This window comes from Cygnus olor, chromosome 13, assembly GCF_009769625.2.
Source record: "Cygnus olor isolate bCygOlo1 chromosome 13, bCygOlo1.pri.v2, whole genome shotgun sequence".
Taxonomy (NCBI): Eukaryota; Metazoa; Chordata; class Aves; order Anseriformes; family Anatidae; genus Cygnus; species Cygnus olor.
Window position 1 is genome coordinate 13,440,058 of NC_049181.1, and position 18,466 is coordinate 13,458,523.

The window sequence follows — 18,466 nt, forward strand, 5'->3', positions numbered from 1 at the left end:
TGTTTTAAGGCCAGCATGTGAGATTCAGCCTTTGTCTGACTATAACTCTTCTGATTTCAGTGAAGTTGCACCCACTTAAATCCTGATTGAATTTGTCTCACATGATTGGTTTTTTAATTGTCTGATTTAATTTTCAGTATCTCCAACCCAGTGTTACAGCATGGAGCTTCAGAGGGTGTTCAAGTAAGGTCAATAACAGATCCTTTCTTTTTCTTTTTTTTATTTTCCCAGTTACAGGGATCCATTAAAAGAAAACTGGAAGATGATAGCTCTCCTGCCTCCAGTGGTGTGCCTGATGTCATTTTCCCAAATGACAGCAAAAGACTTTGTCTTGATGACGTAACCCTTTCCATGGGCCAAGGTACCAATCCCAATGTGGCGTGTCCAGAAATGCAAAGTTCTCCCTTCTCCACTAGCCACAGCACCTCTTCCATGGGAGTCACGGGTCATTCAGTGCTCCTCGAAAACAATCACATGAACGGCAGTGGCATCGGCTCCCCATTTTCTGTGCCGCCCAACACAGAAATAAATCAGAAGGGGTCGATAGGAGGACAGGCTAACAACATTGTCCACTATGATGAGAAAGGAAACAGCTTACAGTCTGTGGACCAAGAGTTGCAAGACCTGTTGGAAGAGCTGACAAAGATGCCCGATCCTTCTCCCAATGACCTGGATCTGGAGAAGATTCTGGGCAGCAAGGCCGAAGAGCCACTTGGGCTGAGTCATTCTCAACCAAGCATAAGTACCACTCCAAAGTCCTCCCCGCAGACTTCCCACTTGGAGAACCATGTTGCTAACAAAGACTTTTCTCCAGGCTGCAACCCAACCAGTGGAGGATCTCCTCAGATGCGACCGTCATCTGCTGGAGCTAACTTCCAAGTTCCTCCCTCAAACAAACCCGCTGCATCGCCCATCTCTACAGCAGCTCAGAGCAAGAACCAGCCACCACCCATGCTTCCAGTACCCTTACCCAACTTACCTGGCTCCAACTGGCACGCTCAGCAGCTAAAGCAGCTGGCAGCTAGCAAGCAGGTGTCTACTACTAAGCAACAAGTACAGGCTCCCAGCTGGCCAACTATGTCTCCTCCTGGTCTCTCTCCCCCTTATAGGGCAGGATCATCCCCACACCATCAGCCTTTCAGTCCTCAGAACGTTATGGTGTCTGGTATGCCTGCTAATAACTTACCAGGAAACAGCATTCAGAGTCCTCAAAACACCCTGCTTTCGAGCATGACTTCCAGCAGCACCCCATCCAACGGCCCCTCTCCTCCTTATGGGTCTGAGAAGCTTTCCAGTCCGGCTCTGAACCAGCAGCCCTTCAGCCCGCAGAGCTCCATGCTGCCTGCCCTGACGGCAGCCAGCTTGCCAGCCAGCAATATTAAAAGTCCACAGAACAACTTGGTTGCCAGCATGGCTTCCACGAATACTGGACCCTCTCCACCGTACAGGCCAGAGAAGCTGTCGAGCCCAGCTCTGCATCAGCAGCCGTTCAGTCCTCAAGGTACATTAATCTCTAATATCACTCCCACCAACAACCCCACAAGTATGCAGAACTCGCTTTTTAAATCAATGACTACAAACCAGTCCAAAAATATGAACATAATTATGCAACAGCCATCCAGTAGCTTACAGCCAGGTCTAGTGAATGAGAGCCCTGTTAGCCAAGACCAGTTTTCTTTCAATAACACCAAGCCACTGTCTCACTTTGCCTCAGAGTCAGCCACTCAAAAGATGTCACCTCTGACAGCAGGACAAGGGCAGCAGTCACTCATTCACTATCTCCAGCAGCAGCAGCAGCAGCAGTCTCCAGCCGCCCAGCAGTCCCAGCAGGCTAACAACAGCCAGTTTCTCCAGCAGCAGTTTCGACAGCTGATGCAGCAGCCGCATCGGATGCAGAGACACATGCAGCCTGCCACGCTGCCATCTCAAAACAGACAGGTAAGAGCACTTCTGCTGTTGTCTAGGTCCTACATGCAGACGTTGAGTCATGCATTTTCTTATTTTTGCTTTCCTTTGTGTTTCAAATGTGACGCCACTAAACTTCTGGGGTGTGCACAGTGTTTGCATCAGCAAGGCAATAACAACATCATAGAGTTATAAGTAACTTCTTTTATTTGTTCGGTTGAAATGTAATTCCACCGTCCATTGTCACTTCCAGCCCAGCGGAGAACTTTGTCCTGCTAGGCAAAACACATTTCACACCACTGAAATAAGTTATTTTTAAATGTATAGGTTGTGTTCTTACTTAGCTTATATTGTTAACTGTAGAGGTGCTCCCACAGTTTGTTTCTTGTCTTCTTTTTTTGTGGGAGTCTTTTTTTTTCCTAATGCCTTTGACCAAATTAATCTCCGCGTTATGTTTCTGAGGCTAGAAAAGATAAGGTGGGGTGAGAAGTGAAGTTAAAATATGACTGCTTCATGGACAGCAGGTCAAACAGTACAGCTCCTGAATAGCAAAGAGGCAGACTTGAAATACCTGTTACCAGCATTCGCCAGAAGCAATGCCCTGCTTTGGATGAGGGCCATTCCCCACCCTTTGTTGATCTTCGATACCAACTGAGCTGGTAAACATGAAAATGCAGCTGGCAGGAATGAGAGCAGCCTCGGATTCCCTCTAGAAACTTTCTCCCTGAGACCCGAAGAGAGGTGCGAAGCACTTTCTGCTACTACACCAGATAAGAGAGATGTACTGTGAAAGTTTCAGAGCAAGGAAGGGCTTGGGGACTCGGTCTGAGAGCTCGGGTAGGAGCAATAAATATCTGTCTTTTTGTTATGAAGACTAAGAGGAAAGAAGTTGAACCTCACCACCGAAGCCAGCCACCTTGTCAGGCAGAGCCAGCACTTTGGCAGCAGAACCCTTAAAGCTGCCCAGCCATGTACACAGGCTCACATTGACTCCTTGTGACGGATCAGAATGCTTCTCCCCCAGCAAAACAGAGGTTTATCTCCAAAACCCTGCAGGGATCTGCTCCAGAGAGCTGTGCTTAGCTGGGGAATGCAGTCCAGGCCCTGGGTTTCTTTGCTCTTCTACCTGCCAAGTGTCCAGTTCTTACAGAGGTGGACTTCAGTGTGGGTGGCTTGGTGTAACCTTTTCCTATGATAGCAATGGGGAATAAGGGGATGGTTGCTAAATGTCAGCCTCTTAGTGGTAAATTAATGAGGTGCGTTTCCACTGTGCTGCTGTGGGATCGACCCGAAGTTGTGCACACTCGGTGCCCCCTGCTTTGAGGCAACAGCCGAAAACAGACAGGTGGGAAGAGCTGGTGGCTTGCTGAATTTGCTTTTCCAAATATGTGGCATGTAATGATACAGAATACGTCGTTCACTTTAAAGAGTTATCAGTGTGAGGCCCCGAATTCAACAAAAGCCTGAAGCCGGTATGTTGCTTTAGGCGTGCGAGGACCCAAATTGCACACAACACAGAGGGCCTTTCGGGCTTAGGATCCAAGAGCGTGGACATACAACTGAAAGTGAGAGAGTTGCTGCAGCTCCATGAGTTACTGCCGATCAGATGTTTTACTCTGGAGGCAGTGTGGGTGAAGAATACATTCACGGTGTTTTACTGCACCTCAGATGATGGCTGGTAAGTTGTTAAATTGCAGTAACATGATCGCTTTTGATCGTATGTCCATAACCTTTGAGCATTTTTTTTTTTTTCTGGCTCCCCGCTGGGCGTGTGGAATTGCCACGTCCCTGCTGGATTCCTGAGGTTTCCTGTGCCCTAGTTTTCCCTGCTTTGCATTTTTGTCTTGCACCTCTGAACCCCTACATCATTGATTAACCAGGGAAAAAAAGGGAGAAAAAATCCTGCAGTGAATCTCTTTAATTGGCCAAAATCGCCCCTCTTCAACAACTTTCCTACTGCTCTGCTTGGGCTGCGTTTTTAGCTGGTTCTTAGTGTCAGAAAGAGAGTTACTGTAATTTGGCAACTATCAGTAATGATCAACGACAGTTAAGACAATGATTACAGGTGATGAGCATCTTACATTTTCAGACGAGTTAGGTAAGTTCATGGTGCCTCCCTCATTTTACAAGTAAGACTTATTACATTAATTACAGACCAGATGACAGTGCTTCAGTTTTACAGTCTGCTGAGCTGCCTAAGAAGGATAGTGGATGTTCAGGAGCAGAACATTTTGCTAGGTTTTGATAATTTACTGCGAATCTCATAGGAGAAAATGGAACTTGAGTGCGGAATTAAAAGCAAATGACAAAAAATGATTTTTGTTGAGTGAAAGAATGACAGAAAACGGAAAACTGTTTGAGGTATGAAACCTTAAAATTCTGGGATACTTGCTGTTTGTTTGAAAGTAGCATGTAGATCTGTTATTTGTCTGCAATGGATCTCTTATCTACATTGAAACGTAGTGGAATTTGGGACCCAGCCTGCTGTGTAACAGTTTTAGTTCACTCTAACGAAGTAGCTTCAGTGACTGCGGTTTTGATTTCCAGCAGTGTGTCTGAGCAGAATTTGAGCTTTTCAGAAGCACAGTGCCAACCCTCTCCTAAGGCTGGTGATGAATAGGACTCCTCAAACATAGAGCAATTGTTTCATTAAAAGACAAGAAGCTAAAGACTCAGAAGACGAGAGAGAACTTCTCCATCTTCAAAAATCAGTAACTGCCTGGTGGAAAATTGCCTTTTTTAGCCTCATTCACAGAAATATGCTGAAAGAAAAATAGCAGCGTTCCCTGGAATGTTGTTTAGTGTTTAAAAGTCATCTCCTTACTCGGTGTGTGTGTGTGTTTGTAAATGTGACTAAAATTTAGAAAACGAAGGCATAGTGCTCCCTTCTTTTGAGCGAGAGGTGCAGCTTTGTGCAGAAGAAGAATGTGGATGGTGGCCAGTTGGAGGGAGAACAATAAACCATGAAATTTGATCCTTGTAGCAGGCAGAGCAACATGGGGAAGAGAGCAGCGGCTGTGACGTAGACCCAGAGTGAGCTTTTTGCTGTTGTTTTAATGCGTATTAAAGCAAAGACTCCACGTTGCACGAGCTGGGTTCCTCCCGGTGCCTCCCAGCTGCATGCTTTTTGTACTTAATGTTACATCTCTTCAGTGTAATCAGTCCGCATCCCCCAGCCCATCTTGCCAGGACAACTGGTAAATCTGATAACGTCTAATCTTTTCACATCTGAAGCACTATGTCTTTATTGTTGAGCATTGACAGATATTGATTTAGGCACTGACAGCTTGCATTGTGTGATATTGCAAAGCCTGGTGGTGCTCGCAGTGCTCCCGTGGATATGTGCAGGTTTTCATTTTACTCATGTAGTACTGATGCTTGCTGAGTGAAATTACACTCAAAGGTCTGGGCTCATAAATCCCCGATATAAAGACGGTATTAAATGCCAGAGAGCCAAGGAGTCTCCTAAACTATCGCACGCTGCTTTCTGGGCTTCAGCTCAGGCACTTGGCTTTCTGTGGGCTGCTTCTGGGTGCGTGGAAGGCTGCATCTGCCCAGGCAGGTTGAGTAGTTGGGCATCTCCCTGATTTTCATGTCTAAATGCAGTTTGTACTTGCAGGTCGTCCCTTTTGGCATGTCAGAAATACTGGGCCCAATTCTACCTTCAGCCGTGCTGCTACCACACCACTGCTTTCAGAAGAGCTCTTTTATTTCTGCCAATGTAAGAACAGAAACAGGTTCTTGTGAATGGAAAGGAGGGTTCTGCTGATGCTAGGAAGGGGAGCTGCTGATCTTTGCATTTTACACAGGCTGGAATAAAAGAAACCTTTTGGGGGACCGCTAGTTTTCCAAGCCCGAGTCTGCCCAAGTTAAAGTTTCAGGGCGTTGGGGAGGAGGGCAGCATTGCCCACTGCTCCGTAACGTGCTTAAAAGCAAACACAATTTAAAAGCTTGTTTTGTTGAGGGGCCATGGATAATAAATAGCCATTGTTTGGGTGTGACACGCTGTGCATTTCTGAGCTGCACTTGCTCTGTAGGAACCAAATGTGCTATTCTTAGAGCTCGCCGCATTCCTGCTGACATCCAGATAGCTGTATACTGGGCTGTCACTGAAGGGTATGCTTGTTTCAGCTCCATTGCCAAAAATGATGGAAGAAGAAAAATTATAGCAGAAGAAACAGAGAGAAATAATATCAGTTGCAATAAAAATGGCTATATTTTACTATATGTGGACTGCATGAGATAGTGAAGAACATGCTGCAGATCAAAAAGCTCTGAAAAGGACTAGATAGTGTTTCTTTAACTGTGGTAAAAGCAGCAATACAGTGTCTGGGTTGGCAGAGTAAATTATAGGCTGAGGAGATACACCAAAACCCCTGAGCTGGATTAAACATACTAGGAACAATGAAAAAAAATAAACAAAAAATCTTGTTTCTGAGCATGAGCGCTCTAAATATAGAAACAAAACTGCAGAAGTGCACTGTTATAAAGAGCAAACTGAACCAGAGCTTAGATGTTAAAGGTTAAATAAATATAATGGAATACAAAATACAGCTTTTATTAATATAATACTAATAGAAATGTTAATACTACGGAGTGATTCCTGGCTGTTCTCTGCTATGTAGTTATTTCTGCCCACGAAAAGTCACCACACTGTGAGTGGTAGGTGGGACTGTTCTGATTCAGCAGCATTTTATGTTCATCAGCTCAGATTGGTTAAGAGTTTGGAAAAGCAGAGATCTCAGCCCCCAGCCTCTGAGTACATGCAATCATGTTGTAAATACAGGGAAAAAATCATGCTTTATTTGGGATTTCTAAGATGTCGCAAGAAGTCTTCCTAACACATAAAACAAATTGCAGTATTGTGTATTATTAAGGCTAGAAGTAACAAATTTTATCAGCTTTATCTGTTTTTCCCTCTACCCACCTCCCTGACCCTTCCCTTTTTTCTTTAAGTGTCAAAAAGCCACTCTGAATGAAGTTCTGCGTGGTCTTTCCTTCTCATCATCTCTTTTTTCTCCACTTTTTCCTTTTCTTTTCACTGAAGAAAAGTTTTTAAAATATTACTTTTTTTTTTCTTTTACTAATGCTGTGGAAAAGAAAAACAGATTTGATTTCAAAGGGCCATGGTAGCACAATACCAGAGCAAAGCCTTTGAGGGAGTGGAGAGCTTTTGAAGGCACAGCAACAAGCCCTTCAGCTAATTAAGTGCCTTTGACTAGGCGAATAAAGGAAGCTGGTGATGAATCTGGATTACAGAGAGCAATAAGGCTGAGCCTGGAGTTTGACCTCTCCGCAGATGTAAAAACATCTTCTTGAATGGTCATTTCTGCATTTATATTTAGCTGTGCAGTTGCAACGGGGTTTGTATTTTTTTTCAAACCTCCTCCCTTCTTTCGAGAGAGCCGCAAAGGAGCTTGGCTGAAACGATTGCACTGCCACCTTCCCCTTCCCTGCCCTCCCCTGCAAGTAAGTAATGTTGGGTGAGTTTGGGAAAGAAAGGAGTAAACTTGTGGAAAGAAACAGGGTGTTGGGCTTGAGCACGCCAACAGTAATCTAGTATTCTCAGAACTGCAGGAGTCAAGATAAAAAAAAGAATAAATCAGTTCAGATCTGGTCTTCCTACCCTATTGCTCTTTCATGTTGTTTTTTAAATTGCATGTATCCTCTTATATTAGACTGCAGGTATTGCAAAGCATTTCTCTGGTGTAGTTGAGTCTTTGTAGCCACGTCTTAACCTTCGCCGTTCTTTGGTGTGTGTTTTAAGACGTCTACAGGCATTGTTATTTCCAGCAGCTCTGCCTATTGCGCTCATCACTCCTTCCAGTTTAGCTATCTGTCGTGCTGAAAGCAGTTTGGACTTCACGTGGCACATCAGCCTAGGGGGAGTAATCTGCAGAGAAGTTTCTAAATAGACCCAATCCTGAGCACAGTGCTGGGAGCCCCCCACCCCTCGTGGTTCCGAAATGTGCTGGGGCTGTACAGCGCAGCAAAGCTGCAGCACCCTGAGCAGTCCAGTCTTTCCCTTGTTAGCTGATAAGTTTTAATAAAATGGAGGACGTTCTGCCGCTGTTTAGTGCTTAGGATGCAGACACCCCTGTGGGGGCGCTGGGGGCATTTCTCATCGCTCCCTGCAGGAGCAGAGAGCGGCGTGTGTACGGCCTGACCTGACAGTGTCCGTTTTTTTGGTGGCGAAAGAAAAGAGGAAGCAGTAGTGCTTATGCGCTGTGAACACAGATGGAAACATGGCTTATCCTGGAGAAATTTAGGACAAGTCACCAAATTTCAGCCGGACAGGCTGCTTTTAAAGAGCTTTCTGGTTGCTGTATCCCGTGCGTCCCGTCCTCGCAGTGCTGTGCAGCGGTGGGATGAGCAGAGCAGTGTGCCATCGCACACAGTTTCTGCATCAACTCTTAAAAAAAATGCTTTTGTGGTTTTGAGCTTTAAGCAACAGACAGTTGTTTCCTTTTGCTCTGCAGTGGGGGTAGGAGAGAACCTCTTCTCTCGCATGTATAGGGAAAGTGGTGCTACTGTGCTGAAGTGTCTGATTCATCTGATGTGAAACCGTGTTCTGACACCCGGTTGTACCAAAACCACCCTGATCCCGCCAGCCGCGCTGGACAGCTTCTCCCTGGTTTTCTAGTTGACTTGGTAGCAGCATTCCCGGGTTGCTTCTGGGCTAAAAATTGGCTGAATCAGGCCCCAGCTACAGATTTTCTTGCTTTCCTTTTTTTTCAAGTAACCCATTTTTCTTTTTTTTATTACCACAGAGAAAAAAAATCCATATGCAGAAATCTTTAATTTATAAGCAGTTGAGAAAAGAGTTTGAACATGTATTTTTTTTTCAACTGTGCCCTTAGGTGCAACGAAGTTATAAACATCCTAGAAATCGCAGTGTGAAAGGGGAAAGACTCAGGGACCTTCTTGCTGTGACTGACGGCTTCATAATGAATGCACCTCCTTTCTCTGTCCCAGTCTTAAAAATACCCATCCCTGAGCACTGTTCATGTTGTTGAGACCCTCTGCTTGCATCCTCATTTAAAAGTCAGGGCACCCCTAATTCTGACACTGACAAGGTATGCTCATAGCGCGGCCAGCTGATGAGTAGCAATGAGGTTTCCCTGACCTTACTGCACCCCCAACTCTTGCTTCATCTGTGCTGTAAATTCCCATCAATAGCAGAACATCTTAATGCCAAGTTTTGCCACATTTTGGAAGATCTGTTTGTTCACTGGCTAGCTACTCTCTGTCTTACTAAACCATGGCTTGGGGGGCTCACTTTAAGATAAAAGCAGCCTGGCTTTCAGAAAACGTGCTCACCTCCCCCAGACCATGCCCTTCTGACTCTCTCAAATTCGATGCCCAAATCAACAGTTATTTTTAATAATTTCTGCCAGGATATTGTGATTGCGTGGGTTGTGCCCTTGTCTTGTGGGGTTGTTTCCACCCAGTATGGCCGTGCAGCAGCCCAAAATTGCATCTGCCCTTCGCAAGGCAGAAATACTTAGAGAAGCAAAGGCTACTCAAATGATTAGAATAAAAAGCAGGCAGAGAAATGAAACAGTCCTTCAGCTGGCGATAAATCGTGTATGGCTGTTCGGCAGGGTGGGGTGACACGAGCTGCCCACTTTGTCCTTCGGGTCTGTCCCTCTGTCATTTCTGCCTCCCTGCAGTCGAGGCTGCACACGAATAAAAGTACAAACATGTTTTGTTTCAGATGCAATACCTAGAAATAACTTTCCTGGTAAAGTGAACTCAGTCTCTTTTTCTTTTTCTCTGGGCATTTTGGAGAAATTTCAGTGTGTGGGTGGGGGAAAACAAAGCAGTGGCTGTAAACAGGAACTGATATTGTCTCCGCGTCTGAATGGGGAGAGAAGCTGAACTGGCTTCGTTGGTTCCCTCGTACATCTGCGAGTCTGGAAACACTGGGATGATTCACAGTTTGCTGATTAATATAGGAGCGAGCAAAATGGTGTGAATTAACGGCCATTACAGATCTGCTCTGTATGGCAAATATCCCCCTGGAACAAATGATGTCTCACGAAGATTGCTTAGAGGAAGAGGTAATGGGTCTTAAATACAAATTAGAAGCAGTCCCATCAAAGCTGTTAACATTAAGGTTTGAAAGCCAAACACTATTACGAGCTATCTTCAAAAACTCTGGCCATTTAGGAAGCATATCAGTCTGCCGTGTTGGCTTTGCAATATTTCTGTCTTGAGCACTTTGGACTGTTTCAAGCAGCCTGCACTAATAATTGATAGAAATTCACGATCAGAACGAAGCAGCTCTTCTTAGGGCTTTGAAGGCTAATCACTCTATTACATGTACATTTTTAGGTTAAATTTTTTATAACATGTCTAACGGCAAAAATTATCATATCAGTATGTAATTCTTAGAAGCTCTGCTGACTGCTAACAAAAAGTAATCCTGTATTACAATTTAACCCTTTGCATATGGAGATGTTAAAAGACCAGGATAGGAAATGCATTGCTGTAACATGAATAGTGTTCTCTGTATGACCAACATAATGCTTTAACAGTTTTCATTGCAATAATGAAAATGAGATACCTTAAATCAGAGTCAGACAGATGCAGATTTGAACGCAGGTTATGGACAAGCTGTGCCGAACTATTTTTCCCCCTTACAGAATTGTTAAGGGACCCACACAAGGATGGGGAGCCCTGTAACGGAGACAGAGCAGTACGTATAATATCCCAGACTGCCACCTTACTTCAACGGCTTGATCTTGTAACGATTCAAGCGCACACACCTAAATTTACACAGCGGGAGGTCATCCCAGGACGGCTGCAGGATTATTTCTGAGAGCAGAGTGAATCATGTATGCACGTCTTTGTATGCTCAAGACCAGAGGTGGAGGAAAAGGATGCAGCAAAGGGCAAACGTAATCATTGGCAATGGCATATTAGTTCTGCCACAAAAAAAGAAAAAAAGAAAAAAGAGAGAGCTGGAAGCTTTGGTGTTCCTACCTTAGTTCACATCTATGTTTGAATGATTTTTGGCTTTCTGTGCTGTTGGTTTTTCTGGGGCTCGTACCAGCATTTTGTAAATGTCCCAAACTTTGAAGAAGTTCATATTTTAATCAGTCCACTGATTGCTTGCAGTTCTCTGGGCTTTGCTTTTTAAGTCACAAGGAGCAGAAGCACAACTTGCCCCTTGCAGGAGGACAAGTGCCCCCTTCTGTCAGGCACAGCGTAACAAAAGCAAGCAAGGGGAAAAAAAATCTCACCAAAGACCTTTTTCCCCTCTTTTTCTTCGGTGATTGCGGGCTGCTGTGTGAATGTGTTTCTTCCCTTTGCAGAAAGATGAGGACATGCTATCCTGGGATAACAGTAGTACACATCCCTGTCATAAACAAATCAATTTCTCCCAGTACTTAAAGACTCAGGGCTTTTGGAAGCTTCTCTTTGCCTAATGAATGTGTTTAATATTTCCTGGGCTCTCTGGCATTATTAAGTATAAACTGTTACTCTACTGGATTGAAGTGCAGTTTACAAGACACTTGTATTTGGATAGTCTGTTTTCTTTTACCCTTGCTTCAAAGGGCGTGTTTAAGCAATTAATGAATTATGGGTTTTATTATTATCATTTATTTCAGACAGCCCCCTTCTTCTCCTTCCTTTCGGCTCACTTTCTGCAGTGGTACTTCAGTTTTCTGTGCGGAAGCGTGGTGCTTGCACAGGAGATGCAGAGCAGGGATGAGCTACTTTTTTCTCTTTCCCTCTCCTCCCGAGAGGCATCCTGTGACTTCCTCTATTAGTCCATTAATCGCTGCAGCTCCAAATTCAGGCTGATCAAAGGAGCAGAACGAGGTTGAAAAGTGCAGATTCTGGCAATTGACTTGACTGTTTAGATTCCCCGCTGAGCTCATTTAGAGCTGGAATTAAGCTATTCCTGCTGTATTTTTTCGTCCTTGGCTGGGCGAGAGCGCTGCGCTGAGCGCCGCACCGGGGGAGCGCTGCGGGCAGAGCGGCAGCACGAGGGCATCTTCCAGCATCCACCGAGCCGAGCCGCGGCTCCCCGCGCCAGGGGAAGGCTGGGCGACCTCCTGGTAGCTCGATAAGAAAGTCTCTGCTCAGATTTCGGTTGCTGTTTGACTGCAGAAAAAGCGGAGAGCCTGTTAAGTGAAGGTGCCCGGAGTAAATATCGATGATTGTGTGGTTTTTTTTGATGGAAGCGTCAGGTTTCTGTCTCGTACGGCTCTCTTTCCCGGGTTAGTACGTGTGGTGTGAGTGGGAAGGAATGAATTAAAAAATATGTAGGGGGGAATTTTGTAAACAACGAGAAGTTTCTTGTAAAAGTTCTCTTTACGATGCAATGACTCACTTAAGGAATACAGTTGTTTTTAAAGCCTATTTCTACGTGCAGCTAGAAACCTGTGCTGTTTGCTGTCATTAATAGTCTTGTTGGTTCTTGTTTGCTTAAAGCAAAAATGCAGACTGCCCATACCCGTGTTGTTCTCCGCAGATTAACATCTGCTTGTGCAATCCGTACGCATCTCAAATTCCTCTGGATGTAGGTGGGAGTTACGGCTTCTCCAGGAACACGCTGGTGGACTCCTGAGGTCGCTCGCTGCGATCCCGCGGTTCCCAAAAGTGGGCTAATATTTCTCAAACAGAGATGGACTCATTTGATGTGTAGGTTCTTATCTCATTAAAGTGAGTTATTGTCACTGAAATGTGAATGGCATTCTATTATCAGAAAATATTATGCATTTAATGGTTTAAGAGTACTTAAGGTCAGCAAGAACAGAGAAATGCTGATAACATCACCATAGCCTGTGTGATGGTCCTGAAATGTAAGTAAATCTTCCTTTAGCTGAAAAAAAAAAAGAAGAAATTGCTATATGTATTGGTGTTTTCCCATAGTTCCAGACTTTGTCTAAAATCCCCAACATTTATTTATGTTCTATTTTTCATCTGTTAAAAGAAAACCTGACAATTTAATCAGATCTTTTTATTATTAAGAAATAATATTGGCAATGAGGGTGAAATGGACAATCTTAGAGTCCAAAAGCTCAGAGTCTGAGCTTTTTCCTATCTCTCTCTCTATTTTTTTTAAATTAAAAAGAACTGTAACCTTCATCAGAGATCCTGTGTAGGATAAGATTAAAAAGGGACTCCTGGCTTGGTTGTGCTCCTCCATTCGAGGTTGAAGCCATAGGTAGCACTGCTGTGCTTGAGCTTACAGAGGTGCTGTTTGAGTTTCCTCAGATTTCATACTCTATAAAGAATTTTTTAGTATGATGAGCTAAAATCTTGCTCTCTCTGTGATTCTTTTTTTTTCTGCTTATGGTAATGAACAATATTGAGGCTTTTCATAAGATGAAATGCTGCCTAAGTGCATTTAAAATACACATTTTTGCCTATTTCCCTCTTGATTAAACTAGAGGGAGGGTACTTAACTGCTGTCTAGATTACTGCCAACCTTAACCACAAGTAGGTTGAATTGTGCTCTGGTCTCTTAACAGAGCCCATTTTCTTCTTCTGACTGGGCACCAAAAGGTTTTTAGTGCTACACTAACCCCTTCCAGACCAAACAGTTTTGCCAATTTCTGAAGAAATACCCAGACAAGTACCACCTTAGACACGCTGGAAGGAATCCTGCACTGTAGATTATAAACCGAAACAGTTGGCCAGAATAAGGAATTAAAGTAATCCCTTAAATTAGGAGCTTGAAAACAAGATGACCTTCTGCATATGCCCCGTGCGAGTTTCTAACCCAGCTGTGACCTCTGCCCCCCGTCATCGCCGTCCCTGCGTACCTTTGCCGTGCAGAGAGCCCTGCCCAGGCGTCCATCTGGGCAGCTGGAGCACATGCTTGCAAATATCCCAGGCTTTAAATGTGATGTATTTTTAACAGTAGTTCGTGATTGGAATGACAGGAAGGAAACGAGCAGAAAACATCCTATTCTATCTGTGTATAAAATCTTGCTCGTGCAAGATAGAGTTACCGCAATAATGATCGGCCGCTAATTGATTCATTGTGCTGTGAGACAACTGCTGAGCGGAGGAGCCGGCAGGGTCATTTTCGTGCTCAAACTCCACTCCGGTTGTTTGCTGAGGAAGGGCAGGAGAGGGTTATAAAGCTGCCGCTACATTCAGCGCCTGTTTTCTCAGAAGAGAAGAGACACCGCCAGCCAAGATCTCTTTCCTTTGGAAATTGTGGCTGGGAAGGGCCCCTTTGGCTTGTGAGACAAAGTGGGCAGTCAGACAGCCCCTTTCCTGAATCCCAGGCAGGCACCAGACGGCTGAAGGAAGAGAGGCACCAGGCTGAATTAGATTGACGGGCTGCATTGGACAGGACGGCAGAGTCAGCCGTAATTGGTTTGCAGCTGTTCATTTTTTCCCCTTCTCCCTCCCCTGTCCTCCCTCCTTCTATCTGACCCCTGCAGCAACCGCAGCTCCAGCCCTGAGGGAACCTCGCCAAGCTGGGAGAAGTATCAGAGCTTGCTGGGCTCGTCTGTGTCAGCCTTTCTGTCCTTCCCTGCATGCCCACAGCAAACGGGGAGAGAAAGGAAAGTATTAAGGAAAAAGGACTCTGCAGCTTAACCCAGACATGTGTTGCTTGCTTCTGGCTCAGTTCCGACGTGTGTTTCTGAACGCCGCCTTCCCCTGCAGCAGCTGGTGGCTGGTGGCTGGGGTATTTCAGTTTTAGGGCAGCCAGTGGGGAGGGGAAGGAAAGAAATCTGGGGAGAGGGACAGCTTCAGTGAAGGCAGGGCAGTGACCTCTCCACAGCCCTGCCCGGGCAGTCAGAAGCCAAAGGCTGGCAGTGAATTAAATGTGGCCTTCAAGTCGCACCTTGGGCCGCATGCAGCGAAGCTGGGAGGAGTTCCCAGCTCCCCAGCGCTGTTTAATTTCTGCGCTGTCCTGACCTTTAAGGTGTCAGGGGGATGAGGCCGCAATTTCTGGGGCCTTTCAGAGGGGCAGCCGGCTGCTATCCTGGCCGCGATTCACCCCGGGCCGTGGCACCTCGCAGGCTTCTTCGCGCGTTTGCTGAGCGGATGAACCCGGCGAGGCGCTGAGCGAGTCCGCCTGCTATGCAGGGCTCCGGGCAGCAGGATTTACGAGACATCTGAGATTTCCTCTTCGGAGCTGTGATATCCGCTTGCGTCCATCTCCCGGACCGGTGGCTGGCAGCGGGTTTGATTTGGTGGTGTCCTCACCTGTAAAAGATCCGGCACCAAAGTGTGCCTGAGCTGGCAAACCCCAGCAAGGCTTTCCTGCACCTCGGGGAGCTTGCAGGGTCTCAGGCGCTCAGACATGCGTGTGGTCAGACCGTTCTTGCAGATTTGCATCTGTCTCATAATCCCAAACTGTCTGAAGCTCATGTTTGTGCAGGAAGCAGAGTTTTTTCCTTAATTGCTTTCACTCCCAGATTTAAAACATTAAAAACGCGTCCCCGTGCCTCGGCAGGGAGACGCCCGTCAGCTTCCAGCTCAACTGCTCTGCGGAGCGGGGCTTTGCTTGCCTGCTGCTTAGCCAGCCTTTCTGGGTCTGGTCACCTCCAGCAGCAATGTCAAGCTAACCCAATTTTGCAGCTGGTATCAAGCGCCAGAGGCAAGCTGTGTAGATGTCTCTTTAATTCCTGCACTTGTAGAATTTAGTGTATATTCTTCCTCCAGTTCCACTGACTCACAGAGTCCTTGGGGGCGGAGGCAGGGAGAGAACAAGAAGGCTATAACCCGGCTCTAATTTACTCATCTGGTAAAGCCAGTTGTCAATGAGCCTTTCCCCTCTCTGTCCACAAAGATACTCCCTCTCAGGACTCTGTTTGGCCTCCCAGTTATAATTACGGCATCGGCAGCTTTGCTCTTGACTGTCCTGGCAGGCCAGCTGCCTCTCTGCTGGGCTGGCCTCGCGCGATGCGCTGCGCGCAGCCCCGCGCCGGTCAGGAGCACAGCCCCTCGTTGCACGCTGATCTCTTTATGCGAGACACATTTGCTGCTTATGTTTGCGTAGCCTTAATGGTATAAACCAGCAGTTGAGGTGGGGAACGGTGCAGGGTTTTGGCATGTTTCTTTTATGGCACAAAACCCTAATGGGCATCGCCACTCAGAGCCGCGAACAGGATGGAGGGCGCCGTTCTGAACAGGGAGAGCAGCTACCAGATGCTTCGGTGGTCAGCGGGATTTGTGTCTGTACGAAATGGATTTAGAAATAAGGTGCAGTAGCATGTAAGTGACTTTTTTTTTTTAATCTGTTCAACATGCAGCCTACAATAGCTCTGCCAGCTAGATTTGAATTAAAACCGGCTCCACAGCCTACAAAGGCTCCTGAGCCTCGTCGCTGGGACCGGAAATCCATTGTGGCGTCCTGATTAGTGCTGGTGAAATCGGAAACCTCTCTCCGTGCCGATAAGGATCTCACGAATGAAAATATAACCTGTTAATCCTGAATTTTAACAAGGATGCTTATGCAACTCCCGGCCAAATCCAGGATGTGCCCTATCCATGTGCCCCTTTGCCAGAGAGGAGTTGCTGATGGGGAAAGAAAGGCGGGATCGTGCCCCTGCGACACCTCCTCCAGAAGCACCCCTGCTTTGTGCCAGGTCGCAGGGGCTGGAGGAAGAGGGGTGCAGGGCTGGGGTGAGAGCAGCCCCATGTTCATGTGCTGGGACCGACCCCTTTGGAGCTGTTGGCTGTTTTACCTCGAGATGGGGCCGCTGGCTCCCGTCCCTCCCTGCACCAGTCACCGCTGCCAAATGAGGGGTGGTCTGGCTGGGGCCATCCGTGCTCTTGCAGTCCCATAATAGCCCCTTTAATTAGGGGTAACAGTAGGTTCTGTTTTGTCCTATGTTAATAACAAGTTCCAGGGTATAAATAACTCTGCAATTAAAACCAAACGCCTGACGATTTACCATTTGACACCTATGCAGTCTGCCGGAGCCTTGGCTGATGAGGAGTTTTGCTCCTGCCCTGAATATTTTATAATTGTTTTACAAAGAGCACACGGGTGCTCCCGTCATTAAGAAATGCCAAGGGGGGTACACGGTGGCACCGGGGAGCAGAGAACAAATAGCAAAGCCTGGGCCGAGGCCACAGAGAGCTCTCATTTCAGAAGCACAGCTGTGGTTTGTTTGACTACTTCTGTAAATTGACCTTTGTTGTTTAAAAAAACAAAACAAAACACCACCACCAGACAAAACCAAGCAGTCAGGATTGCTTTATTGGAGGACCCAGTAACTCCTTCAGAGACGCGGCGGCGGCTGCTGATAAGGCAGTGCACGTGGGGCCGCGTGCTGCCTCCTGGGAGAAACAGCTCCTCTGCTCTGCTGTGGGCAGGGCTGTCTGTCCCTGGCTTTGTGGACTTGGAAGAGCCTGTCTGTAGGTGAAAATAAGCAGAATTAGGCCTGGGAGCTCTGATCATTTTGGCTGAGGGGAAAGGAGCAGAGGGGAGTTGAGGTCTACTTTCAGCAGGGAGGCGAGGAGCGCCTTCCCTCGCTGCCCAGGCCGGCTGTGCTGCGTCCAATGTGGAGCCCGCCAGTGGAGTTGCATGGATATACAAGTGTGGATCTGCCTAAAAGTGTAAAAACAAAAGCAGAGCTATTTTAAGCCTCTGGAACTGGGGGTTATAAATAGCCTGGCTGGTGTTACTCCTGGCTGGGTGTGTCGTTCCTAAAACACCACCGCAACTGTCGCTTCCCTCGGAGGCAGCGTGTCGGCTGTCTCTGCGGTGCTGGAGCCTCCTCTGCGTTTCCACGTCCTGTTGATAAGTGCAGGATGATGATAAGGTGCTCGCTGGGCGGCCGTGCCTGTCCTCCTGGCCCTCGCTCCGCCATCCAGGGCCTGCGAGTGTGCACGGTTGGAAAGATGGGGGCAGAACGATGGGGAGCGCTGCGGGGCGGAGGGGAGCTCTTTGTGCCGTGCACAGGCTGCTGAGCTCCAGCCAAAAGGGAAAAGTGTGGTTCTGCACTGGCTTGGGACTTGGGAGCCATGGGTTTAGCCCTGCCCGTTGTCAGCCATCCTTCTTCCCACTCCTCCCGATGGAGGAAAGGTTCTTGAGAGAGTATCCTCACCCGAACGCGCACCTGGAGATGTGGCGGAGCTGCTCCGTCTGCAGCTAGGTGGGCCTTTACTTCCCATCGCTGGAAGCAGCAGCTGTGGCACTGCAGTGCACTCAAGTCCACGAAGCTGAAAGCCGTACAGGTACCTGAAACAGCTGAGTTCTGCCTCGGACAACATGTTCAACCCTGTGCTGGTTTTCCAGCGCGGTGGCTGTGAAGCAGGACCTTTGGCGGTGCTCCTCTGCCTCCCCACCATGAGCAGCGCAGGGCTGGGGACAGGCTCTTCTCTGGCAGCTCCTCCAAGCGAATTCTGGCTGACTCCTGCAGCGAGTAATGATATGTTTATTTGCAATACGTGGAGCCAGGAGACGTCTCTAGGTGGCAGGGATCTGGAGACTGGTAAACAAAAGAAGGCGAGGTTGGAACTCAAACTGTAAGAAGGATTGTTTGGGGCTAAAGAAAACAACTGTAAAACCAAATAATGACAGCGTTCAGAACGGTCTGTTGTGGTGCACCTCATACTGAAACCTGAGTTA

At 46.9% G+C, this 18,466-nt stretch overlaps 1 protein-coding gene and 1 long non-coding RNA gene across 4 annotated transcripts in view; one reads left to right on the forward strand and one right to left on the reverse strand.

The window, feature by feature from the left end:
• Window positions 1-18,466, forward strand: part of MAMLD1 (mastermind like domain containing 1) — a 77,984-nt gene that overhangs the window by 44,166 nt on the left and 15,352 nt on the right. For 2 of the 3 annotated variants that reach the window (XM_040572173.1, XM_040572174.1), the window contains exon 2: window positions 232-1,938. In XM_040572173.1, coding sequence (XP_040428107.1) covers window positions 232-1,938 — 1,707 coding nt within the window. The remainder of the gene's footprint in view (window positions 1-231; window positions 1,939-18,466) is intronic. The other variant, XM_040572175.1, reaches the window with a different exon arrangement.
• On the reverse strand, window positions 10,894-17,046 carry LOC121077197. The gene is made up of 2 exons (XR_005823940.1): window positions 13,689-17,046; window positions 10,894-12,742 (listed from the first exon to the last, which is right to left on the reverse strand). It is a non-coding gene; the product is annotated as an uncharacterized LOC121077197 (long non-coding RNA).